This window comes from Pteropus medius, unplaced genomic scaffold (assembly GCF_902729225.1).
Source record: "Pteropus medius unplaced genomic scaffold, Ma_sr-lr_union100, whole genome shotgun sequence".
In the NCBI taxonomy this organism is placed as follows: domain Eukaryota; kingdom Metazoa; phylum Chordata; class Mammalia; order Chiroptera; family Pteropodidae; genus Pteropus; species Pteropus medius.
The window spans coordinates 2,305,341-2,332,574 of NW_024354911.1; the positions used below are offsets into that span (position 1 = coordinate 2,305,341).

At 38.9% G+C, this 27,234-nt stretch overlaps 1 protein-coding gene, 1 non-coding gene and 1 pseudogene across 4 annotated transcripts in view; 1 reads left to right on the forward strand and 2 right to left on the reverse strand.

Moving 5' to 3' along the window:
- Nucleotides 1-26,883, forward strand: part of SIN3A (SIN3 transcription regulator family member A) — a 55,591-nt gene extending 28,708 nt beyond the window's left edge. For all 3 annotated transcript variants that reach the window (XM_039856691.1, XM_039856689.1, XM_039856690.1), the window contains exons 10-21: nucleotides 1,604-1,722; nucleotides 2,276-2,486; nucleotides 2,733-2,849; nucleotides 5,105-5,343; nucleotides 6,771-6,954; nucleotides 7,917-8,490; nucleotides 10,738-10,907; nucleotides 14,350-14,523; nucleotides 18,414-18,506; nucleotides 19,275-19,369; nucleotides 22,768-22,975; nucleotides 25,157-26,883. In XM_039856691.1, coding sequence (XP_039712625.1) covers nucleotides 1,604-1,722; nucleotides 2,276-2,486; nucleotides 2,733-2,849; nucleotides 5,105-5,343; nucleotides 6,771-6,954; nucleotides 7,917-8,490; nucleotides 10,738-10,907; nucleotides 14,350-14,523; nucleotides 18,414-18,506; nucleotides 19,275-19,369; nucleotides 22,768-22,975; nucleotides 25,157-25,387 — 2,415 coding nt within the window. In that variant the 3' untranslated portion in view covers nucleotides 25,388-26,883. The remainder of the gene's footprint in view (nucleotides 1-1,603; nucleotides 1,723-2,275; nucleotides 2,487-2,732; nucleotides 2,850-5,104; nucleotides 5,344-6,770; nucleotides 6,955-7,916; nucleotides 8,491-10,737; nucleotides 10,908-14,349; nucleotides 14,524-18,413; nucleotides 18,507-19,274; nucleotides 19,370-22,767; nucleotides 22,976-25,156) is intronic.
- Nucleotides 5,518-5,621, reverse strand: LOC120597990 (U6 spliceosomal RNA). Its single transcript, XR_005651482.1, has one exon. It is a non-coding gene; the product is annotated as a U6 spliceosomal RNA (small nuclear RNA).
- On the reverse strand, nucleotides 12,897-13,012 carry LOC120598026 (uncharacterized; annotated as a pseudogene).
- Nucleotides 26,884-27,234: the final 351 nt, after the last annotated feature.

Below are 27,234 nucleotides of genomic sequence, written 5' to 3' on the forward strand. Positions count from 1 at the left end.
AGTGGGGGAGTATATGCACCAGTTGTTGAGGACTTAAGATGACTTGGAATCTTCTAATTGTTTGTGATACTTATTTGCGGTATTCCATATAGGGATCCTGGAGATTCTGATTTGTTGTCAAAGCTCCCCAGGTGATTCTAATGAGCAGCCTGAGTTGTAATCACTGGTGTAAATGGTGTTGTGGGGTGTGTTTGACTCCTGTGTCTCACTTCCTCCTTAGAGTCAAGTTGATGGTTAGCAAGCTATTTTCATCAGGGTAGCTGACAACGGTCAGACTTACTGGCAGGAGCCAGCTTGGATTGATCTTGCACCTCTGGATTTTTGCAAAAAGGCAAACGATTTAGCATGTTCATGATTGGTACCTCCTTATCTCTCTCTAGCCTACTGTGCTTATGTGAGCTGTACTGCAAATCCGTCAAGAGTCCCTGACTCTGACTTGAATCATTTTTGAGGGCTGCCCGGTCACTTGATGCTTTTAAGACAAATTTATAAGTCCAACAAATGACAAGGAAAGGGTTTTGGGTGGGTACTGGAAAAGTTCGTTTTTTAAAGTGGTTTTTGTTGTTGTTTTTTGAGTACTTCTTTCTTTAGAGTTACATACTAAAGTACAGATGACATGTCTGGAATTCATTTTAAAATTCATTGGTGGGGGAAATGGGTATAGATGAAACAAAATGTACTATATATATTGATCGTTGAAGCTGGGTGAGTACATGGAGTTCATTAAACTATTCTATTGTATGCTTAAAAGTCAGTAGGAAAACAAATATGGTATATAGTACAAAACAGTGCTGTTTCATCTTTGGTTGGCTTTGAAGGTATATACATATTCCATATAGTGTCTACTGATCAATAGTTACAGAAAGTATATGGGAGCCTGGAGAGGGGGTTGTTGATAAACCGCTTGGTTTGGTGAGGGTCTGCAATCTCCATGGAAGGACCACAATGCTAGATATTTACTTTTGAAATTGAAACTCCAGATTGCTCATCTAACCAGACTAGTTTCCCTTTATGTCATTGAACATTTTTAGGTTTCTGGTTATTAGAATGCTCAATATTATAAATGGAGGGAGGAAAAGGGTTAGGATTCAAGATTACCGCAGTTTGAAAACAGTATTGACAAAGGTTCTCGATGTAAGGATCTGTTAAGAGAGGAAACAAAAGCTTGGGTAGCTCTGATTTTCATTTGGAAAATCATGTATATGGGAAAGTAAATGTCTTATTTATTCCAGGATCTCATTTTGAAAATTTTTATTACGGAAAATTTTAAACATGTGAAATTAAATAGTAAAATGGCTCTTCATGTACATACCATCCAGCTTCAGCAGTTCCCAACTGCTAGCCAGTGTACTTCTTTCATATGTACTCTCACCTACCCCAGATTATTTGGAGACAGATCCCAGATATTATTTCAACCATAATTATTTTACCAAATTTCCTTTTAAAATAATACCTTTTTTCGAACATAATGATTATCACATATAGAAAAACTAACATTAATTCCTTAGTTTCGGGTAACTTCAAATTTCCCCAATTATTTAAAAGTGACCTAGGATCTCTTGATTCCTCACTTAACTGTTTCTCTTTTGGTTGCTTCTATAAGGTCCGAAAGGCTCTGCGAAGTGCAGAGGCCTATGAAAATTTCCTACGCTGTCTTGTTATCTTTAACCAGGAGGTGATCTCTCGGGCTGAGCTTGTGCAGTTAGTCTCTCCTTTCCTGGGGTAAGTGGAGTTGCAGGGGCTTAGCCTTGATGCATGATATGGAAGTGAAATAAAACTTAGTTTGCTAGGCAAAATTAATTTGGTTGTGGTGGGTCAGTTGATTCATAAAATGTGTGTCAAAAGACTTCTCTGGGAAGTCTCCCGGTTCAGCTCTAGAGTTTAAAAAAAAAAAGGACAACAACCAAGACTAATGGTCTCCTGATATCTTGACCCAGTGTTAGATATTAATAGAGACCAATCTCTTCCAGGGTTCTAGAATCTTGACTGTATTTGACAACCTAAGAATTATCTGAATACTGAAGCAATATTCTTGATTAGAAGAATGGCTATTATCTAGTTTTAGTGCAGCTCCTCGAAGACCAATTTAACTGAGCACTTTACAAAAAAAAGCCAAATGCTCAGAAGCAATGCTTCTGAGGCAGGAAATACTAATTGTTATTGGAATTGTCCCTGATAGCAGAGTTCTGTCCTAACACCAAATAGTGGCAGTCACACATCGTGATAATTGCATCATGCTTCTAATTGCTCACCAATTTTTGGTTTGATTCTTCAGGAAATTCCCTGAATTGTTTAATTGGTTTAAAAACTTTCTGGGCTATAAGGAGTCTGTACATCTGGAAACCTTTCAAAAGGAACGAGCCACAGAGGGCATTGCCATGGAGATAGATTATGCCTCTTGTAAACGGTTGGGTTCCAGCTACCGAGCCCTCCCAAAGAGTTACCAGCAGCCCAAGTGTACAGGACGGACTCCTCTCTGTAAAGAGGTAAGGCCTTTCCCAAAAGGATCAATCCCAAATCCTCAGGTTTCTCTAGAAGGAAGTGGTCCCAGGGATTGAGAGTTATATGAGTGAGGAAATCAAGATCCTTCTGTCTTATCTTTTGTAAACTTGCTAAAAATGGAACTTGTAATGTCAACTGTTTCTTCCTTCCCCTAGAGTTTTGTTTTTTATTGAGAATACTCAGAAAGCTTTGTTACACTTTTATTTCAATTTCTCTTCTTTTACCCAAAGGTTTTAAATGATACCTGGGTTTCCTTCCCTTCTTGGTCTGAGGACTCCACCTTTGTTAGTTCCAAGAAAACTCAGTATGAAGAACATATCTATCGTTGTGAAGATGAACGCTTTGAGGTACAAGCTCCTTTATCATTTGAAGTTTGGGAAAATGAAAGATGATAAATGATAAGATAGCTTATCTGTGAGGGTTGGCTTTTAAAATGGAAAAGCCAGAGGCTTACATTTTTTCATGGTAAATGCTTGTACTTCCATGCTTTATGAGCTTGTCAAATGTGCTAGTATTATTTCTATGGCAAATGTGACTTGGGCCACATTAATCCTTTTAACTGAAATCATCCATTCATGGCTTATTAACACTTTGAATTTTTAATAGCATTTTTAAGGTTGTGTTTTACATGGTATAGAAACTTAGTATCTATCATAAAGCCTACTGGGCTTCCTTGAAGCGGTTTGAAATGTTTATTTTAAAATGTGTATTATTCTTAGGTAGTTAGCAAACCAGCTCTCTCATAAGAACTGGAATTCTCTCATATTTTGATGTTAATTTGGCTCTTTTTGAAAGAAAGTTAAGTTAGGGACTTTAAAGTAGTTGGGAAGGGATGAGCTGGTAGAGCCCTTATACCTGGAGTAGGAATGCTGAAATTGGGATCAGAATCTCCAGTATGTCTAGTTTACTGATATCAAAAAGGGGGGTTAAATATATCTAAAGAGTTAAAATTACATGTATTCTATTTAATATATTATATAAAACTAACTAGCCCTGTTCATTCCTCTGGTCAGGTGATATCTTGCTCTGTTTTTAATCCATATTGATAGTTTTCTCTCTGGTAGTTATCCCCCTCACACTTGCTTCAGCTGTTTCTGACATGTTTTGAATGAAGACCCACGTGTTACTTGGCCAGTGGCAGGTGATTGGCCATCTCTGCCACAGAGTTTATGAGGAGGTTCAATCATTTGCAAAAAATTAAATCATGGCAAATGTTAACTTTCATGGAAAATTTTATCAAGCTAAAGAAAGCATTTATTTGTTACCTATGTTTAGTAAGGTTAGATGAGTTAGCAGAGATTGGCATCTTTTTTTGAGAGGATGTTTCTGTTCTCAGCTGGCATGCTTGGAAACGAGAGGCAACATCCTCATTTTCCATTTGTGATTATAGGAGTGAAGATGACAAAAGTGTGGTGTGTGCGTATATGCTTAGGATTGGCTGGGATGGGCTAGTTTGAAGGAGTGTTCTTTTATACATAAGGATAGGTTAGAGATCTACAATACAGGCAACCCCCAAATCTCAGTGGCTTGAAGAAACATTTATTCCTTGATCTTGCTACATGTACATTGATGCTTAGCAGAAAATTCTGCTCATCAGAATTACTTGGGGGACCCAGGCCAACAGCATGCCACCATCTTAAACATTGCCAGTCACTGGAGGATAAAAGAGCTCAGAAATACTCTAGCCTAGAAGTAATAAACATTACTTTGACTTACTTGTTTACAACTCATTTGCCAGACTAGTTACATGGCCTTATCCAGTCACAAGGGAGTCAGGAAGTTCAATCCATCTTCAAAATTGGGGAGAATGGGTGGGGGCAGAAATATATAACAAAATGACTTCTAAAGTCCCCAGACTAGAAAACTTAGGGAAGCTTCTACAGGCATTTGCTCATAGGCCCTTGAGGCTGCTCATTTACTTCATTTTCTGTTTCTCGTTTAGAGAATCTTGTGTTAAGTCTAGGAAAAAAGTTTACTCAAAGGCTGCCAGTCATATCTTTATCCAGGTCAGGCTTGGCCCTTGCCAGAAAATAGTGCCAGGAATTCAGTAAGAATTTAAGTGGGTTTCCACATTGTAAATATTGATGTCCTTAAGGAATGATAGTCTCTGCTCTTATTACGACTGGATGTGGAACAAGGCTATTAAATATTTAAATATTGCAAGTTACTCTGAAAAACCTTACTCATGAGACTTGATTTATCATCTTGAATGATTTTGGGGAGATTGTTTTTTGTTTTTAATTGTTATTGTTTGCAACAGATCTTAGCAATTCAAGAACATTCAGGGAAAAGTGTCAGTAAGGTTGTCTCCTGTTAGATCCCTCTAGTCTGGGTCTGTAGTCCTAAGTCAAAGACACTAGTGGTGGTAGAAGTAATGACTACCACTTATCCATCATGTAAAGATATTTGTGGATTGTATCATTTAATCCAGAAAACAACCTTATGAGAGTAGGTTCTGTTACCCCTACTTTACTGATAAGGAAACATTGTTATGACTAGTATGGCAGAGCCAGGATTCCAGTCCAGAGAGTTTGACTGGACCTTATACTCCTAAGATTCTATTCTGGTTTGGCTCTTGAGCACACTTTGTCTTTTTCTTTAGCTCGATGTAGTTTTAGAGACCAACCTGGCAACAATCCGGGTTCTGGAAGCAATACAGAAGAAGCTTTCCCGCCTCTCTGCAGAGGAACAAGCCAAATTTCGCTTGGACAATACCCTTGGGGGCACATCGGAAGTCATCCATAGAAAAGCACTCCAGAGGATATATGCTGACAAAGCAGCTGACATCATTGATGGTCTGAGGAAGAACCCCTCTATTGCTGTCCCCATTGTCCTTAAAAGGTATCCGAGCAAATGTGCTCTCGTGCTCTCGTGTACTTCATGATAGAGTCTGTGTCCCATTAGATAAAGCTCCCATTTTTGACCTGGTTACCTCATGAGACCTCCACTTCTCATTATGGTTGCTGAAAATCAGGTGCAGCTTGGGATAGTGGAGCTTCTTTTTTTTTTCTTTTCTTTTTTTTAAACTGCTTCATGAATTTGTATGTCATCTTTCTGCAGGGATCATGCTATTCTCTGTATCATTCCAATTTTAATATATGTGCTGTTGAAGCAAGCACGGTAATTGAGTTTCTTGATGGGGTTCTTTGTAACCAGCAATAGAGGACAAATCTTGGAAGTCCATAGTGGAATTCTCTGTGTTGGAGGCCATATTTTAAAGTATAGAAAAGAACAAAGAAGAGAACCACCAACCCATTTTTCTGCCATTCAGTACTAACGGTTATCTTTAGTTTTCAATAAGAAGGATCACTCTTAGTCTTTGTAAAATTGATGTGTATAATTTAAAAAGACTTAGATTGCCGTTTCTACCAAGAATGTCTTCTTTCTCCTACCTGAGGTATAGAGGGGCTCTTGTGGCCACCTAAGGCCAGGCATCAAGGGGCCAGAATTAGGACAGAGCCCCAGGTTCCTCCAAATCCATGGCATTCTGGACCCACTGTGAATCTCAGCTAAGAGCTGGATCCTCACTCAGTATCACTTGGTGAAAAGGAATTCTTGTCTGCTGTACAGTTCATAGTTGCCCTGATTTTATTGTTCTTCTCTAGTCTTCCTGTCAGGTGCTGGCACAGGTTATTCCTCTTTGTGCCGGTAGCATTTAACTTGGCTTTGAGATGTCAGTTTTCATGCTGATTTTGATGTAACTCTCCTCTTCTGAAGGGTTAGTATCAGTTGTTCTCATCAGAACTTCCCAAACTGTTCAAAGGAACATTACTGTACAGATCCTCTGCCCTTGGACTTTTGCATTTACATTAGCGTAGTAAACATTCTTAGTCCTGTAGCAAAGAAACTTATTTAACTTTGTTTTAGCTGGCCAAGGAAGAAAACCCCCTTTTCAATGATACTCTGTGGAATGCTGTTTGAGAAATAAGTAGGATTTCTGACTTTGGGACAAATTACTTCCTTAAAATAAGTCCTGAATGAATAATTTCCCCATGTAACAGAGTTAAAGACTGCTTTGAATAACATTTATCTCAAGTTGCCAATAATTTTGACGGGCCTGTTATATCTTGACTTTTGAAATAAAGTAAGTAACATTTCTCACTTCTAAACTCTTAGGAGAGTAGGTGCTGTTATCTCGATTTCACTGGTAAGGTGATATTCTTACATGACTAGTGTGGCAGAACCAGGACTCCAGTCCAAGGAGTTTGACTCCTCACCTTATAATTCCCATGTCTTGTTGTTTTCACCCCTCCTCCAAACCACACTAGGTTGAAGATGAAAGAAGAAGAATGGCGAGAAGCTCAGAGGGGCTTTAACAAGGTGTGGAGAGAGCAAAATGAGAAATACTACTTGAAGTCTCTGGACCACCAGGGCATCAACTTTAAACAGAACGACACCAAGGTCCTGAGGTCTAAGAGCTTACTCAATGAGATTGAGAGTATTTATGATGAGGTGAGCTGGAGATTTCTGTGTCTGTGAGAAGACTCCAATCTATGTATTCAGCATAGCTTTAATTCCTGGAAATTACTTTTGTTATATGAAAGTGAGACCCTCTAAGACTTGTTGATTCTTGCTGCACAACTGTCATAGACTTCAGTTCCTGGTTCTACCATTTTAAACCTAAACCTCACCTTTATACCTAAGGTGCTTTACTGGTTTCCCAATTTACCATCCTGGTTTCAGTTTATGCCCAGTGCCTCCCTCTCCTGCTTCTCTCTCCATATATTTCCCTCAGACAGTACCTTGTATTTGTTTGTAAAGCCTGTCTCAACTTTCCACAACTTAAACACTTATCACTCATCTCCAAACTTTTTAATCCTCGTTTATTCAGCATACTTACGAGGATTATGTATTTAGTATGGGAGCTAGGATACAGAGATGAATAAGATATTAATCTTGTTTTCTTCAAGCTCACATGGATAAAAACGTAAATGCTGTGTGACTGAGAATTCCTAGAAGTGGTGTGATCTTGAATTAAAAAAAAACTTTTTATTGTGAAAATGTCAACTATACACAAAAGAGGGGAAAATAGTAAAATGAGCTCTTATATAAACATAAATAATCATCTCTGTTTTGCCAGTGTTGTCACATCTAACATCTTCTGCACTCCTACCCCAGAAGTACTTTAAATCTAGACTTCATATTGTATCCTCCATAAATACTAATTCACAATTTTAAAAGATGGTCCCAATTCTGTCCCATTGTCCCCTCTAAGTCTTCAAAGTCTAGAAGGTTACCAGTATTTTGGGATCAGACCACATCTTCCACATTACCTTACTGTTCCCTAAAGTTTTGGATTAGAAAATAATAGCCAGTATGGTTAATAATGGAATGTACTGATGATGTTGTCTCATAGGTCTGTTTATTGTTGCTCTAGATATGTTACTTAATACTTTGTGTGTCTCTTCTGTTAGAGGCAAGAGCAGGCTACAGAAGAAAATGCTGGTGTACCTGTCGGCCCACACCTCTCGCTTGCCTATGAAGACAAACAGATCCTGGAAGATGCCGCTGCTCTGATTATCCACCATGTGAAGAGGCAGACGGGCATTCAGAAGGAGGACAAATATAAAATCAAGCAAATAATGCATCATTTCATTCCAGATCTGCTCTTTGCTCAAAGGGGTGATCTCTCGGATGTGGAAGAAGAGGAAGAAGAAGAGATGGATGTAGACGAAGCCACAGGAGCAGCTAAGAAGCACAATGGTGTTGGGGGCAGTCCCCCTAAGTCAAAGCTACTGTTCAGTAACACAACAGCGCAAAAGTTAAGAGGGATGGATGAAGTATATAATCTCTTCTATGTTAATAACAACTGGTATATTTTTATGCGACTGCACCAGATTCTCTGCTTGAGGCTGCTGCGGATTTGTTCTCAAGCAGAACGGCAAATTGAAGAAGAAAACCGAGAGAGAGAGTGGGAACGGGAAGTGCTGGGCATAAAGCGAGACAAAAGCGACAGCCCTGCCATCCAGCTGCGTCTCAAAGAACCTAGTGAGTGCCTAGACTGTTGGTTTACAGAGAATGTGAGAGGTTCAGGGCCTCAATACCTAGGTAGACTCGGGACTGCTTTCTTTTATACATGGAACACGAGCAGGCCTTAGAGGGGTTCAAATTCTAGCTCGAAAACTTACTGGTTATATGATTTACTTAGTCTCAGAACCAGTTTACCTGCAAAATGGAAGTGCTACTTGTTACCTTGTGGGGTGGTTGGGAAAATTGCAGAAAATAATGCAAACCACCTATGCAGTGCTTGGATCGTGGACACTCGATGGCTGGTACTATGGACACCAGGGAAGGGGGTGTCAGTTGCCATCAGTTTCCCAGATGGCAGATATCTGGGTTATTGCAGAGTGTTTCAAAGGACGGAAAGGTACTAAAATGGCATAGTTGGTTCACTCCATGACAGAACATAAATTCCTAGTGTTCATGCCTAAGACGTGAATTTTCTGACGTGTTTGTGCAGAACTTCTCTTTAACCAGCAGGGTTCATGGCTTATTCATAATAAATATGGGCTATGGAAAGGAGATTGGAACCCAAGAGATTGTGTGAGACAGCAGAATAGGCAGAGTATTAATGAAGATAGAGAACTCAGGAAAGAAAAAATTGGGGGTTAGGAACCGCATGTTTTTTATGTCACCTATTTGTAGATAACTGTTCAGTTCATAAATTGGATATTTAAGCTGAGTTTTTTCATGAAAAAAACTTTCATGAAGCCTTTCTTCTGTGCTCTTGAAGTAAATTACCTTTTTTTATTTTATTTTGTTTAACTGTTGCTGATATAAGAAGCTCATGTGTGGCCCTAGCCGCCTATCTGTTGAAGAGATGATGACGCTGGGAATTAATTCTAAAAGCCTTTATCTCTATTAATCCTGGCTTGAGAGAGACAACTTTTGGACCTCAGTGTGGCGATTCCATCTGCTTGGGTAGAAAGAAGAGAGAAAACGGCCTAATCCTGGCTTGACCACTGACTTAACCCTGGTTTGAGGCTTACGTAGTTTGGCCTTGAGTGATAATGCCAGCCTCAACCCTGATCATAGCGTGTGCACAAGTCTGGTTTCCACTCATAGCTTTATTCTGGCATAACAGCAATTTTTCGCAGTACTTATGCAGACCATGCCTATGCTGTGGCTCTGAACAAGGTGATATTCGCTGATGAAATTCAAGCCAGTTGCTTCTTTTAAACAATTGTCCTATTTTGTGTGTCTTGAATGAGTCCATCACACTTCAAATAAACAAATATGGACTCAGCTTTTTCTCTCAGCCTCTTTGACTCTACAAACTTTACATACTGGTAACCAAATGTCAGTGACAAAGTTCCTTTTGTAACTTTTTCATTTTGATGAACTTTTTATTAAAGTACAATACATAGACTGAAAAGTACACAAATCTGAATTGTATAGCTCAGTGAATTTTTACAAGTAACCAATACCTGAGTTGAGAAACAACGTAACCAGTACTCCAGATTCACCCCCTCATGCCACTGTCTTGATTGCTAATGAAATCAGATATGCCTGTTTTTGAGTCATATGTAAATGGGTCTTATTTTAGTTAAGTAAAAAGCAGAGTCCTTTCACCGTTTGCTAATTGCCAACATCTCCATATCAACTGATAAGATTCTAGCTGGTGGCAGAAGTGATTTATGTGCAGCAAGTACAAATCACTTCATGCAGTTTATGGAGTACAAGTTGGAATCCATTTTTAAACAAAAGCACTGACAAATGCAGGTGACTTCATTATTCATAGAATATTTAATTTGCATGCCTGTTTTTCTGTTCCCAAAAGATTTCCCAGTGCTAGAGTGTGACTCTTGTCTGCCTCTTCCTCATCTGCACTCCATGCTTTATCGAAATAGCTTTGTGAATAAGTGACTCATATAAGGAATGCTCTATGCAGTCCAGAAGAGCAAGTTCCTCTCTCAGCAGAGGAGCCAGCAACTCTTTGAAGAAACTTTTTCCCTGGGATGTTTTCTTTTCTTATCATGCAGAGCCCAGCAGACCTGTCAAATGTCTTTCTGGCATGGTCAGAGTAGTGGAAGCTGCTGGTAAATTGCAGAGTCATTCTCCTTTGATAGACAGCGCTGGTGATTATAGCCACCTGTCAGATTTTGTGTGTCTGCAGCAGATTGCATGGATATGTTTTGAGTACCTAGGCCTAGAGCAATTGTGGGACTTGCCCTGCCCGCTCTCCTGATCTTTTCCTAGCAGGGTAAAGCCTCACCTGTCCCATCTCTCCCACAGTGGATGTTGACGTAGAAGATTATTACCCAGCTTTCCTGGATATGGTGCGGAGCCTGCTGGATGGCAACATAGATTCATCACAGTACGAAGATTCTCTACGAGAGATGTTCACCATTCATGCCTACATTGCCTTCACCATGGACAAACTAATCCAGAGCATTGTCAGACAGGTGAGGGCTAGGGTTGGTCAGGGAAGATGTTCTTCCCTAAAGATGGACCAGGCAAGAGAAAAGGTTTATACCAATGTTTATGAATGACTGGAGAGTGGGGAGTTAATGTGATGTCAGATTTCTCCTGTTAACAAAGTGGCAGTATTTCAGCCACATGGTTGACTCCTCTGCTTTGCTTAGTGTGCCCTCACAGTTGGATGTTCCTACCTCAGACCTGATATTTTACTCTTTTCTTACTGCCCACCTCTAGAGTCAGCATTGGTTCTGACCCCGCTCTCTCTCTCTGCCCTAATGGCCTAGCTCTTCTCTCATCTGTCAGGGGCGAGGTATCAGCGGGTAACATTTTCTCTTTAGTTGATGTTGATAATTCTGTGTATTTTCCTCATTTAATATTTGAAGAGCTTTTTATAGGAGGTTTTATATACCTTCTTTTTTACTGCCCACCTCAGTATCTGAGGTTCCCTCTGAGTTAGGTTTGTGTTTGGTTTTGTGGTTTACTCCTGTGGCACCCTGGGAGTTTGTGAATCTGTTGTTCTCTACAGCAATGATAATTTTATAGTAAACAGCATGCAGCAAATAAGTTTCCACTTCTTTGCCTTGAGTTCTGAACTCCCAAAGGGAGTCTGTTGTTGATGCACTATCTTTAAAGTGAAAACTTGTTAGAAAAAAAAATCTAATTCTGGAGTCTACACTGGAAAGAAAACCTTGTTACTCAGTGCTCTCTTGGGTAAATATTGAATCCTTTTCAAAGAACCCATGCTTTTGTCTTAAATTTGAAAGGATGCATGGCTCTGTATCCTTTTCACAGGACCTACTCAGTCAAGGAAGAACACATCACATAACTGAATTTTGGCATTTTCATATAGGTTGTCAGGCAGTGTTTTCCTTGAAAGTTGAAGGGTTTATTAGGCCTTTTGTTGAGGGATCTGTGTGGTGACTGACAGAAATCATCGTATGAATACAATTAGCTGGGGTCATAATTTTTGAGAGACTAATTCCTATAAACATCCCCTGAAAGTTGCTGTCTGCTTAATTTCTGATTACAGGTTTGCTGCTGCTACAGCTAGAAGTAAAATCTTTCATACTGCCCACACAACAACTTTATAAATTCAATAAAAGTAACTTTTTATAAACTGAGGTTTGTTTTTGAAACAGTAGATATAATCATTTACTAGAAGCAGCTGGTTATGATTTTAGTCAATAATAGTAATGTCCAGTCATTTTTCTAAGGAAACAAGTTTTATCCAGAAAACCAAATTCAGTATTTTTTAAAACGTATGTTCATGATTCTCATCTTAACCCCTCAATTGGAGGCATGTCTCTTCTCTTCCGCCTCATCTCAGTTGGTGTTTTCCAAGAGTTCATTGCTGACTAGAGGTAGAACATATAATTTAAGGTCAAGCCGTACATTTATTTTAACCATTTCCAGAATAGTTTAAGAGGGATTTATCTTAAAAATATAATAGGCGATCTCACAGATCTAGTTCAGAACCCAAAATATGGCCTGATCTCATAGGGATTGGACCTGGGACATTTTTTTTTTCCTTGCTTGCATGCCTTCCTTCTGGACATCTGCTCCATTTTCATACTTCTCTATACAGACAGACATCTGGCACATACTCAAGGCTTTTCCAGCCTCCCAAGGCTTTGGCTTGCCATGGCAGTGCCTCTGGCTCCAACATCAGCTGATCTTTCCATCCAGACTCTCTCCTGTCTACCAGACACACTCATTGTGTCATTTCAAATTAGCAGGAGCAAGAATCTGACCAGCCTAGCTTGGGGATGGAGTTGCGTAGTTGTCCCTGGGTTACAGTGCTCCCCTTTCCAAAGACTCTAGAAGGGGCTAGTTGTCCAAGAAGAAGGTATGGGTAGTGAGTCAGTGGCCTGGTCTATTTCAGTAAGAAGGTACAAAGCACAAATATCTGCATGGTAGAAACCATGCTTTGGATATACTTTTTTTTAAAAAAATACATATATATATATTATTTATGCCTACATCACCTGGTCTTCCTAGGTGGTCTCCCATCCAAGTACTAACCAGGCCCAACCCTGTTTAAATTCCGAGATCAGACATCAGGCTTGTTCAGGGCGGCATGGCTGTAGACCATGGACCATGGCTCCACTGGGGCGCAAACCCAGGAACTTCTGCATGTAAAGCAGATGTGCTGACTGCTACACTATGGAACCACATCCTGGATATACTTTCTTTACACTACTTTTTTTTCTCTTTGAAACACTGTATCATAAGCTTTTCTCTACCTTAGCAAGCTACAAGCATTATTTAATGGTCTAATAGAATCCATGGTCTAGACTAGTTATAATTTATTTAACCACCTCCAGTTGCTGCCTTCTTAGTACCATCAGATCACTCACCCCGACCTTGCATTGTGTCCATTTATCTACAAATACACATACTTGTCATTTAAGACTTTTTAAACATTAAAAGTAAGTAATTTTCATAATTACTATCACTTCAGAAAGAACATATCTTCTAAAAATAGAATGGCTTAGTGGTTATGAGAATTTTAAAGTAAAATAGACATTGATATTACAGTGAACTTTTTGCTTGTTTCTTGTGCCTATTTTTTTACACTGGCATTATGATGGGTAGTTTCATTTGTGGGAATTTTTATTTCACAATAGAAATATTGTCATGATCCATGGTAGTGGGAATTCTAATTTAACTATCTAGTCATCAGTTTGATAAGATAGTCGTAAAAGTTACCAGTAGTCAGTCGTGATTGACCTGTACTGAAAATGAGTTAATTAACATTGCATACAATTTAAGTACTGTACTTTGTATCAGTTGTAGGAAAATAGGTGGTATGTTAGAACATTGGCCTAGGGGTCAGGAAGCTTGAATGTTAGTCCTAATTCTGTTCCTTCACCTGAGTACCCCTGGGCAATTACTTCAGCAACACTTTCTTGAATGCCTAGTGAGTTTCAGACTTTGTACTAGGGCTGTGAATATAGACATGGATCCCACTCTAAGGCCCCTCTCCTCACTTTGGCACACAGTGAGTTTTCTCATTTAACATGTAAGTTTGTCTCATATAACACAACACCCCTCTCCAGTCTTTTCCCAGAGTAGTTGTGTGGATCAAATGAGAAAATGTGTGAAAGCAAATTGTAAATAGTAAAGAAGTGCCATATAAATAGGAAGCCATGGAAATTTTCTTTAATGTAAAAAAAAAAATCTTTTTAAGTTCCTTTAGAATATTAACCTGAGTTGCCTATGGTTTTGCTTTTAAAGCAATTGAAGATTTTGGCTTAGTTTTTCTCCCAGAAAATAAAATAGTGGTTTTGAGTGATTTTTAAAAATTACCAACCTAGAAAAGCCTCTTTTGAGCTTATTGACTGGAACTATCAAGAAAAGGTTGATTGTGTGACAGAGAGAAGTGGTTTCTTGGTTCACTAATGACTTGCTTTTGCTTGATTCCAGCTGCAGCACATTGTGAGTGATGAGATCTGTGTACAGGTGACTGACCTTTACCTGGCAGAAAACAATAATGGGGCCACTGGAGGCCAGCTGAACACGCAGACTTCGAGGAGTCTCCTAGAGTCAGCATATCAGCGAAAGGCCGAGCAGCTCATGTCAGATGAGAACTGCTTTAAGGTGAGAGTTACTCATGTAGCCAGGGACTGTGCTGGTGACAAGTTTAAGTTGTTGGAAATGTCAAAGCAGTCAAAGCAGTACCAGGGTGCTTTGACCCAGTGATTCCACTCCTGGAACACCTTTGAGTTCTGTGAGCTCATTGGAGGAAATACAAGAACATGGAGAAGTAGAAGTAAAGTCTCCCCATGACAGCCTGTTACTTCCTTGCTTTTAAAAACATTAGTTGTTATATATGATTTTTACCATTTTGTATTTTGCTTTATTTCTTCAAATATTTTTTATGTGATAGTGCTTTGTAAGTACATTATTTAAAAATGTTTATTAAATGTAATCCTTGATCATTGTAGAAAAGATAGGAAATACAGAGAAAAGAAAAATTACCTACAGTTCTTCCCAGAAGTAATCACTGATGATATTTGCAGATTTTTCTATGTTTGCATATATTTTGAAAGAGATAATTAATACTAGGCACATGTTCTGTAACTTATTTTGCTCAATTAGCAACACTTCTGAGTCTTTATCTTTTTGTGACTATTTGATACCTAATTTTGTAGAGAATTACGCCTCTTGTTTAATATCTGGATTGTTTCCAGTTTTCCACCATTGTAATAGCTAATGAGAAAAGCATATCATTAGAAAAACCAAGATGTCCAATCCATTTAGGAGTAGTTAATGGTAGTCTACTGTGTGAATACCAAGTGGCATATTCTGCAGCCCTTAGAAGTTAATTATAAATAATAAAAATATTGAAATAAATAAAAGGATACAAAAGTATGTGTATTATGATTGCAGCTATGTAGTAAATGTGTATAGTTAAACAAATCCTGTATGTATTGACACAAGAAGGGCAGGTTCAGGTGGCCCAGAATAAAGTTTGTAATTGGCCAAGCAGAGAGAGCTAAAATAAAGCTAAGTGAAAGTTCGACCTTGTTGGGTATGTTCCATGTACTTTAATGATGTGACCCCAAATTATTCACTTAGTTGTCTGCTTCTACTTTTAGCCATTTCTTTAGTTTCTAATCCATCACCTTTAATATTTGCTTAATTTAGAATCAAAGAACTGGAAATGAGTTTTTTTAATTCAGTCCTCAGATCTGATGTTCTGCTACCTGAGGACTTTCTCACTACTGAAGAGGTTTCCTAAGCTTTTCAGGGTTTTAAATCTATAAGTGTTTATTATGAATTTACTGTGCATTTAGTTTCAGTGGTAAACAATTACCATCCCTGCCCACAATGAATTAACAGTGTATTAAATTGTGTGGATAGGGTCTGAAGAAATGGATAGACTTACTCATAGATAAGAATAGTTGTCAGAGTGGCAGAGGGAATAGCAGGAACAATGGCTTAGTAACTAGGAAAATAGTGTCACCACAGTGATCCTCTTCATTAAAATGTTTACATAGAGAATAAAATTTAATAGTATTAGCACTAAGCTAAACATAAGCATCCCTTCAAATCCCCTGCCACCTCTCCAGCTCTAGCCTCCTCTCCGTTTATTTTTCCTGTGCACATTCTACACTCCTTTTTAAAAATGAGGTATGTTTAGTTCTCTTTATGTCCATTCAGACCCTTTTCTGTGCATTTACATACATATGTATGTGTATGTAGAACTAATAATAGACTGTGTATGCTATATCTTTTTTCACTTAATATGTCTTAGAATTGCTCTATTTAGGTTTGTATAGATCCGGCTCATTTTTTTCAACCGCCGTGTCATACTTAATAATATGAATGTATCATATTTTTTAAAAAATCATTCCCCTATAGGTGAACATTTAAACTATTTCCATTTTTTACTACCTCAGATAGTGCTACATTGAACAGCATTTTCTTGTCCTTATGCACATATGTTAGTATTTGTCTAGGGTAGAGACAAGTAAAATTACTTGGTCAAAGGGTATGCATATTTTGAATTTTTAATTTTGATGGGTATTGCCATTTCATCCAAAATGTTAGGCTGTACCAGTGTACACTTTGATAAGAGCATTTATTTCTTCATCCTTAGTCACTTGATATTACCAGACTTCTTTATTTTTGCCAGTTAGATGGTTAGAAAATTAATGTTATTTAAATTTGCATTTCTCTGTCTTACGCTGTTCCCCTTTTTCCCATATTTGTATTGTTTATTCATATATTTCTCCTGTTTTTTGAGGGGGTGGTACTTTTCATATACTTATTAAAATACTTTTTCATAATCTCTCAGAAATTGATTTATCTTCCCCTATATCCTTTAGTGCCTAGCTGAGTGTCTCTCTCTAGTGAAGTCAGTTCTTTCTCAACTCACTGAAATAGTACCTTCGTAGTTACTTAAATGTAATATAAATATAGCTGTTTATATTCCTGTTTCTTTTACTAAATTGAGCTTCTCCAAACAAGAAACCATATTCTCTTCTGAGCATGCTCCTGCCTGATAAATAATGGACATTCAGTAACTATGGGTTGAGTGAATGAAGTACAAGATATTGGTGGGGAAGGTGTGTAGAAGCGGGGGGGGCAAATGATAGTAAATGGTTTGAATTTTTTAGTGGTTGGTGAGCAGTGAGGCATTATTAGGGACTAAATATCCACTGGATTTGAGATTTTAGGAAGGTCAGTTTGGTATAGCACTGAATAAGGAGGAGTGGAGGAACCAGAGGGATGTTTACTACTGTAGGCAATTACCAAATTTGGGTGATGGATATTGGCAGTCTACTAATGAATCTAGTCAGGACTTGGAGAGTAGTTATCGAAGTGAAAGAATTTGGTGAACACATGGTAAACGGCTTAACAAGACAGGTGACAGGTGTAGGCGCCTGTTGGGGTGAAACCGAGTTTGGGTTTAGGTATGGACAGAGTGGACTGTCTACTCAATATCACTTTGAAGGGTGATTTCCTTAGAGCAATAGGAATAATCTAGACACTCTAGATTATCCTAGGCAGGGGAATTTTAGCAAACTTCTATGGGCACTTCTTTTCAAATCTATTTGGGAAGTAACTATGTTTGCATTTGTGTGTATTACATTCTTGTCGTATTTTGAATTTTACTAGCAGATAGGAATTTTTAAAACTTCTCCAGAAGAACACTGAGAACCATAACTGGCTTCTGGTGCCCTTTCTCTAGCTATGTGCCATTGAGAAATCAGAACTCTATGAATTTTAGGTTTTTCCCTGTGTAAACCAAGGAGGTTGAAATAAATGATTCTCAGTTTTCTTTCTAAGCTCTTCTCTTCTTTTTTGTCATTCGAGTACTGATCTTGTCTGCAGCAAGCCCTTAGAATAAGGGCATTGAGAATCCCAGGGTTCTGAAAGAGGAGATCCATGTGCCATCACTATTTGATAGCTCTTGTGACCAATACATTACAGCAGATCACTTCTTAATATGTCGACGTTGTGTGTTCCTTACCTCATGGTGTGACACCTTGGGTAGTCTTTATTACAGTGGAAATGTGGTTGCTGCTCTCTGTTGATGTTTTCCACTTCACTTTGGTCTGAGAAGATTCCTTTTTTTTTAAAGAAAAATATTGTAGACTTGCTTACATCTTTGTATTAAATCCTAGAAATGGAATTATCAAGTGAAAGGGCATTGACATTTTACGGTTCTGGCTTTGCTATATTTCTTTCTAATGAACAAACTACTTTTAAAGCACTCTCACTGACATTGATTATTGTTTTAGCTAATTTAAGAAGTATGAAACATAAAATGATGCTTTTTGCTCTAACATGTTTTGCTGATAGCAAGATTAAACTTTTGCCTTTATCACTTACCTCTTAAGCTTTTGACTGTCTTCTTCATCTGTTCCATTGGAGCAGAGTTTTATAATGTCGTTGCCTCCCCAACTCCCAACCTTTGAGAAGCTAGGTTATAGCTTTGGAGGTGGTCTTTTGTTTACACTCAGGTTTCTTATTTGCAGCTTATGTTCATTCAGAGCCAAGGCCAGGTTCAGCTGACCATTGAACTTTTGGACACAGAAGAGGAGAACTCGGACGACCCTGTAGAAGCAGAGGTATGGACAAGTATAATGCATAAACTGGGCTGAGAGAGCTGTCATGTCCTCGGGGTCTGCCCATGGACTGTCTTCTAGAAGGCCAAGACCACCAGCCTTAGGCCTGTTTAAGGGTCTGGACCTGACGCTTAAAGTACAGGTCATTCCAGCCATATCTTCTGCCTGAATAGAAGGTGCCATCTGCCCGATATCATCTTGGCTCTTTATGTCATGTTTACTTTTTATTGAGATGAATGAAGCCATGAGTTCACAATCCCACAGAATAGACAGGGTGAATTGATTATCCTAGCTGGGTGTAACTGGTAATGAGAGATGCAAGCCACATGTATAAAGTTGGGATGATATGGAAGAGAGGTGGTTATTTTGTAGGAATATTGGCTCACGGTTGCCAAATCTTTAAATTTTTTTAAAAGATGCCAGAAATCCAGATTTTAATGGGAGAGATACTGATTTTCAAACATTTGTGACTCATTTTATTCTTTAACAAATGCTCTGGGGAAAGAAAACTTGTCAGTGAGCCAGTTTATATACATGCATGACTTCTGGTAACTTAAGTATCTCAGAGAAACTCTGAGGTTTGCTGTCTAACAATTATTAAACTGTTTCGATACCAAGTTACAAGCATGTCATTATGGAAAGAGATTTTTTTATCTTGAAATTTTAGAGATTTCAGACATATTAGTCACAGAATTTGCTAGACTGCCTGATGAGGATGGAATTCAGTTTTTGTGCTCTCTTCCCACCCCTATTTTGTGTTTATAATCCTAGCGCTGGTCAGACTATGTGGAACGATATATGAATTCTGATACTACCTCTCCTGAGCTTCGTGAGCATCTGGCACGGAAACCAGTATTTCTTCCAAGGTAAGTGAACCAAGTCCAGATCAGCAGTATATACTTGCGCATGGTTAAGAAATGGAGAGCTGAATGACTCACATTCTTGGTTTTCACTTACTCTGATCATTGTTCTGTCTGCTGAGGACACCAGTCAAGGTTTGTGTCACTGTTACACCAGGAGCTTAACCTGGATCTCACGCCAAAGCATCAGGAAAGTGAGTTTTAAAGAATCAACAGTAACTTCCCTTATGTTGGATGGGAATGAGTGGAAGGATAGAAAGCTAAATCAGCAAGGGGAAAAGGCACCTATGGCAAAGTCAGAGGAAACCAGGCACAAGCTTCTAGGAGTCCTCGTCACACAGGACATTCTTAATTCCTCTAGCAATACATGATGACAATACATTTGAAATGCTGTTCACCAGAGAAGTTCATTAGAGACTCTTTCACTTACCTCTTAAGCTTTTGACTATCTTCTTCATCTGTTCCATTGGAGCAGAGTTTTATAACGTTTCAGTGCCAGGGTTTTTTATTAGGTGCTAGTCATATAGGTAACCTCTACCTTAGTATGTACCAAAATTCAAGACTTCCAGAAGAAAAGCACATTTTTTCAGCATAAATCATAAATTTTGTTCAAATAGTTTACATACAGTGAGCCACTTACCATTTAGGGAATGGTAGAAACTCCCAAAATCCAAGATCCCAGAACCCAGCCAAGGGACAGCCTTGTAAGCAGGCCTTCCAAAGGATAGCAGTCTTAGGCCTGCTCCATTAACTCTCTTCAGAGGATCTTTTCAATTTCCCCCACCCCCATATATGGGTAGATTGTAATGCTGGTTCTCTGAGGTTGAAAAAGCATTTCAGGAATAGAAAATTGGTTTTGCTATAGTAGAGTGGCTTTCTTCCTTCCCAAAAGTTTGGAATTAAAATCGTATGCCTTACATTTCCAGAAAGGTATTACCCCAGTTTTGTTAGACTTAGTCCTAATCAGAGCATGAAAAGAGTGTGAGCAGATCCTTCTGCCACCAGGTTTTGCCAGATTCTTCTATTCCTTGATTCATTGAGCAGATGTCGAGCAGCTGCTCTGTGCAAGGCTGCGCAACAAAACAGACTTAATCTCTATGCTTTTGAAACAGTACAGTAAACATATATCATGTGTTTCTCACCAGATCGGCAAAGTTTTTAAAATATTCATAATCTGTGTTGTAGACGGTGCAGGGAAGGGAGGCACTTTCATATTATGTGGGGAAAGATATAAATTGATATAATTATTCTGGGGTCAGGGCCATTAATGTATGGGACCTTTACCGTAGAAGTTTGGTTTCTAGTCATCTGCCTTATAGCTAAAGTTCTCAGTCTTTTTGGCCTTGAGACCCCTTTGGTCTTAGAGATTGAGTACCTCTAAAAGCTTTTGCTTATATGGATTATATCTAGTAATATTTACCACATTAGAAATTAAAACTGAGAAATGTTTAAAATGTTTATGAATTCATTTTAAAAGTAACAATACTAAACCCATTATATGTTATCATAAATAATATATTAATGAAAGCTATTTCAAAACAAAAATTAGTGAAGAATGGCGTTGCATTACATGGCATTGCTTAATAGAAGAACAGCTGGATTCTCCTATCTGCTTCTATGTTCAATTTATTGCGCTGTGTTGTTTGGTTGAAAAATGTGAAGAAAATCTGACCTTACTCAAATGTGTAGCTAGAAAAAGAATTATTTTCATATCCTTTTAGATACTTGTGGATATTATTTGATATGATAATAAAACTCTTCAAGTGGTAGTTTCTTAAAGGTTAGTGGCAGTATCAGTGAAAATACCTATGAGCTTTTCATACAGTTATATCAAAATCCTTTGGTTTATCTTGTACTTTGAATAAATCTTTCTTTCATGCAACTTCATGTAGTTGGTTATTCAGAAAATATTAATTTACTAAGTTATGCAGACCTATCAGGTGTTTACACATTTTCATTTTACAACATCCATTTATTAACATCACCATCAACCTCATCAAATACATCTTTAAATAGTGAGAAGCTCTTTGCGCATGGTGGCAAGTGCTCATTTACCAAAACTAAAAGTTTTACTTGTGAGCTTAAATCTTATTTTGGTAATAAATATGTGCAGTTGTTTTCCTTAAAGTGCCACGCTCTCTTGTTCATTTTTGAGAAAAAATGGATCAAATACCCCAGGCAGGCTAGTCAGTTGTTCTTTCAGGTAAAGTTGGTGATCCTTTTGCAACTCAAGCAGTGGTGAAGTGCTTTTCTTCAAGGATTCCATTGTACTTCAGTACACGACAGTGTTTCATGTGTAGTTCCCATTTTACCACATAGCATATTATAACAATGTGAACTAAGGGGCTGGGATTTAATTTTAAAATATTTTTGCTTCATCAAGAACAGTCTTTTGTGAAACCAGCTTTCTTGTTAATTGCCAGTGCATGGCCAGAGAAAAATACAAAGACTTCTAAAGACAGTTTGGTGCCACCACCAGCATTTTTATTCACCATTACTTTTGCACTGCAGTGCAAATGTTAGCGCAGTTGGCGGGGGGGCAGGTAATGATTTAGTGTTATTATGAAAGTAGTTTTGATCTCACAGACCTCCTGAAAAGGGTCTTGGAACTGCCAATGGTCCTTGGACCAAAGAAGTGCTGTCTTAAAGAAATACGTGTATACAAGGATACTCACTGAAGCAGTGGTTTTGATAGCAAAGTATTGGAAACAATATAATTGTATAGTTAACAACCTTTCTCTGCTTATTATTGGAGATAATTAAACTCTAAATACCCAAAGGCATCCATTGATGGGAATGATTTTCTTTCTTATATATGTAGAATAGCATTAGTTATGTATAATTTTTTGGAATAATTGAAAAAATAAGCATTTAAATCATTTTCTGTGTTCTTGTTCAGATGAGGAACTCTGGTTGATTTCTGTAAAGGGATGGTTAAATTTAGGTACATTCCTCTGCAACCGTTAAGGGAATGAGACAAATCTATGTGAATTGAAATGAAAAAGTCTTCATGAAATTAAGTGAAAAGTTGAGGATAATAGAATATTTATAGTGTGATCTGGTTAGTCTTAAAAAAACAAAAGCAGAACTATAACGAGTGATTACATATTTTAATTTTGGCAGGCCTAGAGGTTTTAAATCAAAACTGCTAACAATGGCCAGCCACCTTTGCCAAGGCAAGTGGAATTTGAAGAATTGGGGGTAGAGGATGGTTGAAGATTTCTATTTTTTATTCGATGTGTCTATGCAGTTGAAAAAGTTTTTTTAGAATAATACCATTAGACACTTTTTATATGTATGCAGCTAAAATTATGGCGAGTGCTGTGAAGGCATATAATAAGGAAAACTTTGGGGGAGAGTCTGTCTGGATGAGCTCTTATCCTGCAGGGCTTTCTGCTTTGTAGAAACCTGCGGCGAATCCGGAAGTGTCAGCGTGGTCGAGAACAGCAGGAAAAGGAAGGGAAGGAAGGAAACAGCAAGAAGAACATGGAGAATGTGGATAGCCTGGATAAGCTGGAGTGTAGGTTCAAGCTGAACTCATACAAGATGGTATATGTGATCAAGTCTGAGGACTACATGTATCGGAGGACCGCCCTGCTCCGGGCTCATCAGGTGAGAACCTCCCTCCTCCAACCAGGACCAGCCTACCCCAGAGGCTTCTGGTGTTTTCTCTTCCTTTTTGAAAACTGCCACTTTGGATTTGAGAATTGTTGAGTAAGCGGGTATATTAAGTTGTTGCAGAAACCATAATAATGTGCCACGGACTGTGTGACTTAAACAGAAATTTATTGTCTCAGTGTTTTGGAAGATAGAAGTCTAGGATTGAAGTGTTGGCAAAGTGGGTTCAAACCTTCTGAGGGCTATCAGGGAGAATCTATTGCATGCCTCTCCTAGGCTCTGGTTGTTTGCTGGCAGTCTTTGGCATTCCTTGGCTAGAAGATCTCTGCCTTCATCTTCACATGGAGTTCTTCCTGTGTGTCTGTGTCCAGATTTCCCCCTTTTAAAGATGCCAGTCATACTACATTATGGGTTCACCCTACTACAGTATGACCTCACCTTAACTAATTATATCTACAACAACCTTATTTCCAAATAAGGTCACATTCAAAGATACTAGGAGTGAGAACTTGAACAGAGGAATTGGATGTAGAGGGCACAATACAGCAGGTGGTACCTTTCAGTGAAGCTACTCTGCATTTATTGTCAAGTGGTGTTGGCTTATATGAAGCCTGTTTTCATACACTGTCTCAATTGTGAAAGCTTCCTGATGCGCTTATGAACCAGGTGTTGTGCCAGGCCCTGGACTACAACCATGAAGTACAGCATATAAAGCAGTGTGATACTCACTACCAAGGAAAGAAACTAGGTGAAGTAATCAAGGGTAACTGGTGTGTAGGCCCAGCTTTTGTTGGGGAGATCTAAGGAGGTGATGCTTAAGGCCTAAACAATGACAGAGTTCCAGCCTGGTGAAGAGTTGAGGGTTGGGACTTTCTAGGCAAAGGAAACAAGCAAGTGCAAGACTGGAAAAAGGACTTGGTATGAAACCATCACTGTGGTTTGAGCCATAAGGAAGGTGGGATGCATGAAGTTAGAGGGCTGGGCAGAGGCCACATCACTTAGTCTCATGGGCCATGGTTTGGATTTTATTTGAGGTACATTAGGACATCGTTGACAAAGATGGCTTGGTGAGGAGAATGGGACTGAGTGCAGGCACAAAGCTGGAGAGGCAGGAACCACTCAGTAGACTGCTCTTGTCCAAATGAGATGTGATGGTAACCCAGGCTAGCAGAAGAGTGGCAGTGGAATTGTGAGAATTAGAAAGACTGGAGATATAATTTGAAAATACAGTTGTCAAGATGTGGTAATGATCAGATCAATATTTGACACAGGAGAAGAGAACATCAAGGATGATGCCTAGTGGTTTTTGTGGTTTGGATTTGTTTGTTTTGCTTGAGTAAATGGGAAGGTTAGGCATACATATGTTAATAGGGAAGAATTACAAGGTTTGAGGGGCAGATCAAGCACTCCGTTTTGAACTGGATAAGTTGGAAAGGACAATAAAACATTCAAGTGGGAGATGTTGGGTGAGCAGTTTAATGTACTTCTCTCATGATGCTGTGTGTTGTCTGTATGTCTGATTCAAATTATTTGGAGAGCTGGCAACCTCTAATTCATCCTTATCCCCTACTCTGCCTTGCACATATAAATGTTTATAGGATGCATAGGTAGGAACATAAACCTCCACTGAAGATCTGCTGTGCCTGGCACTCTGCTGGGTGGGGTGGGGGTAATACTGTGAAGGGAGAATGGGGTTTAAGCCTTCTGCTTTGTGCCATCTTTCAAAGAAATGGATTAATAAGCAACAGTCACAACTTATATCTCACTTGGGGTACATTAGAATCAGCCAGGTTGCTGATTTTAAAATGTAGATTGATGAAAATAAGGAAATCTGTATTTTTATCAAGTATACCAGGTGGTACGAATGCTAAAATTGAGAAGCACTGAACTAGTTCTGCCCAGACTCTGTGCTGGCATTTCTTTGGGGGCTTAATGGGTTTCGACTCCTTACATGCTCTATGTTCTTAACATTTTTAATTCTCTTTAAACAGAGACTCCTATTCTCCCCACCCCACCCCCACCCCCTGCCTTTTAACCAGTAGTATCATCAGAGACTTGAGCCCCCATCCTTCCATTGCTACTTTAGGAGAAAATTTGACTTTGTATTCAAAGAGTTTTGGTTTTGGTCCTAGTTCATGGGGGTTTTTTTGTTTTGGTTTTTTTCTTGTTTTGCAGTCCCATGAGCGTGTAAGCAAGAGGCTACATCAGAGGTTCCAGGCCTGGGTAGATAAATGGACCAAGGAGCATGTGCCCCGTGAAATGGCAGCAGAGACCAGCAAGTGGCTCATGGGTGAGGGGCTGGAGGGCCTGGTGCCCTGTACCACCACCTGTGACACAGAGACCCTGCACTTTGTGAGCATTAACAAGTACCGTGTCAAATACGGCACAGTGTTCAAAGCCCCATAACTGTAAGGCCAGAGCAGACAACTTGAGGGAGGTGTGTGTGGGGTGGGGTGGGGTTCACGTGTCCTCACACACACTGAAGAAATGAGGAAGATGCCTTTCAAGCCTCACTGGGCCTCTCTGGGACATGGCCACCTGATGTGTGTGTGGCCGGTGCAACCTGGCACCAAGTGGGCTACAAGGAAGAAACATGGGTACCTTATAAAGCCAGAGCTGGAACTTTCCTCAAGGGGTTTTGGATATTATCCTGTCCGGAGGGGAAGGAAATCCATGCAAGCACAGAGACACTCAGCTTGCTTGCACACACCAGCAGAGCTAGGACTGGAATTTCCTGGGACCTGACCTTCGATAAGGAAACCAGGTGCTGTTCACACCTTAACTAGATGGGTGTGCATTGACAAACGACTGGGGAAGGACTCAACACTCAAGATGGGTTGTAACTCTGATGGTCACTGCTCTTCTCCTCTCCCCACAAAAGGGAAAAAAAAAACTGGATTTGATTTTTTTTTCCTGGCCACTCGAGCACATCTAGATCAGCCATTAGATTTTATCTGGGACCTGCAGTTTGGCTTTGGGATTGATCACCTTGTGGATTTGATTCCTGACGAATCCCTTGCTGCCTTCCCTTTACTCTCTCCTCTGGTTCTCAGCCTCAAGTTCAAATCAGTCGTCCTTTTTAGCTCCAGTGGAACTGTTTTGTACCTGCTTCTTTATTAGTCTACCCTAGTGCCATCCACCAGCTTCTCTCTCTTTCACACACACACACGATTTTAACTTGGTTTTTCCTTTTTTGTAAATAATGTACATACTGTCAATTTTTTATTAAAAGATATGCTTTGATGTGCTAGCATAACTGCTCTAGCTTCTTGTGTACCATAGTTCTATGTGGCTTCAGATTTAGTACCTATGAACAGATGTACAAGACATTTATTACACTTTTTACCAAAGGGAGTTACCGTTGTAGTACTTTTGTGTAAAACTTGTCTTCCCCCTTACCCCAACTTTTTTTTTTTTTGTAAATAAATAAAGCTTGGTTCTTACTTAAGGAATAAACTCGCAACCCAAGTCCCTTGTCCTCAGCTAAGAAGTATTATGAAGCAAGGATTTGGGCTCAATTCCTTATCCACGGTATAAAACAGGATTTTGCTTTAAATAGCAGTCACTTGCACTTGTTTCAAGTCAAAACATTTAAAATTTTCAGAATAGAATACTTGATTCTTTTAGTACATGTTTTTTCCCCCCTCGTGTTTCAACTGTTTGGAAATATTTTATATTTGGGTAAGTTGTCCAGCTATATAGTTCGTATTTCTCTATATTTTTACTTATCCTTATTGGAAATGGAGGTGAACAACTTAAATACCAAACCAGTATTTGAAAGAAATGTGTATAAGGCATGTGGCATAAATGGGGTTGGGAGAGAGAAGACTTGGTACATTTCATTAGCAACTGCAAATGGAATATATATATTTTTTAATAACAAATTTAAACTGGCAGACAAATATGAGTGATTAGGATTTTTGTATGTAGTCAGCCTGCACTTCCGGTGGATTTTCTTCCAGCAACCATCACCCTAGTCATAGTTTTAAGTAACAGTGTTTTGTGTGGTTTTGTTGCTTTTTAATTAAAAAATCACTACCACCACCACTACTAAAAGCCCACAAATTTTTGGCTTCTGGACTTTTCAAAATACATGGTAGACTTCTGATTTTAGACTTTTTTGTTTGGGGGAGGCAGGGGGAGACAGAAGGGATCCTGAACCCAGAAATGTAGAATGGCAAAAGAGCCTTGTGGGAGATTTAAAGTTGAGGCAGTGCCTGACTTTGGGATAGAGTGATACTGATTGGGGGGTA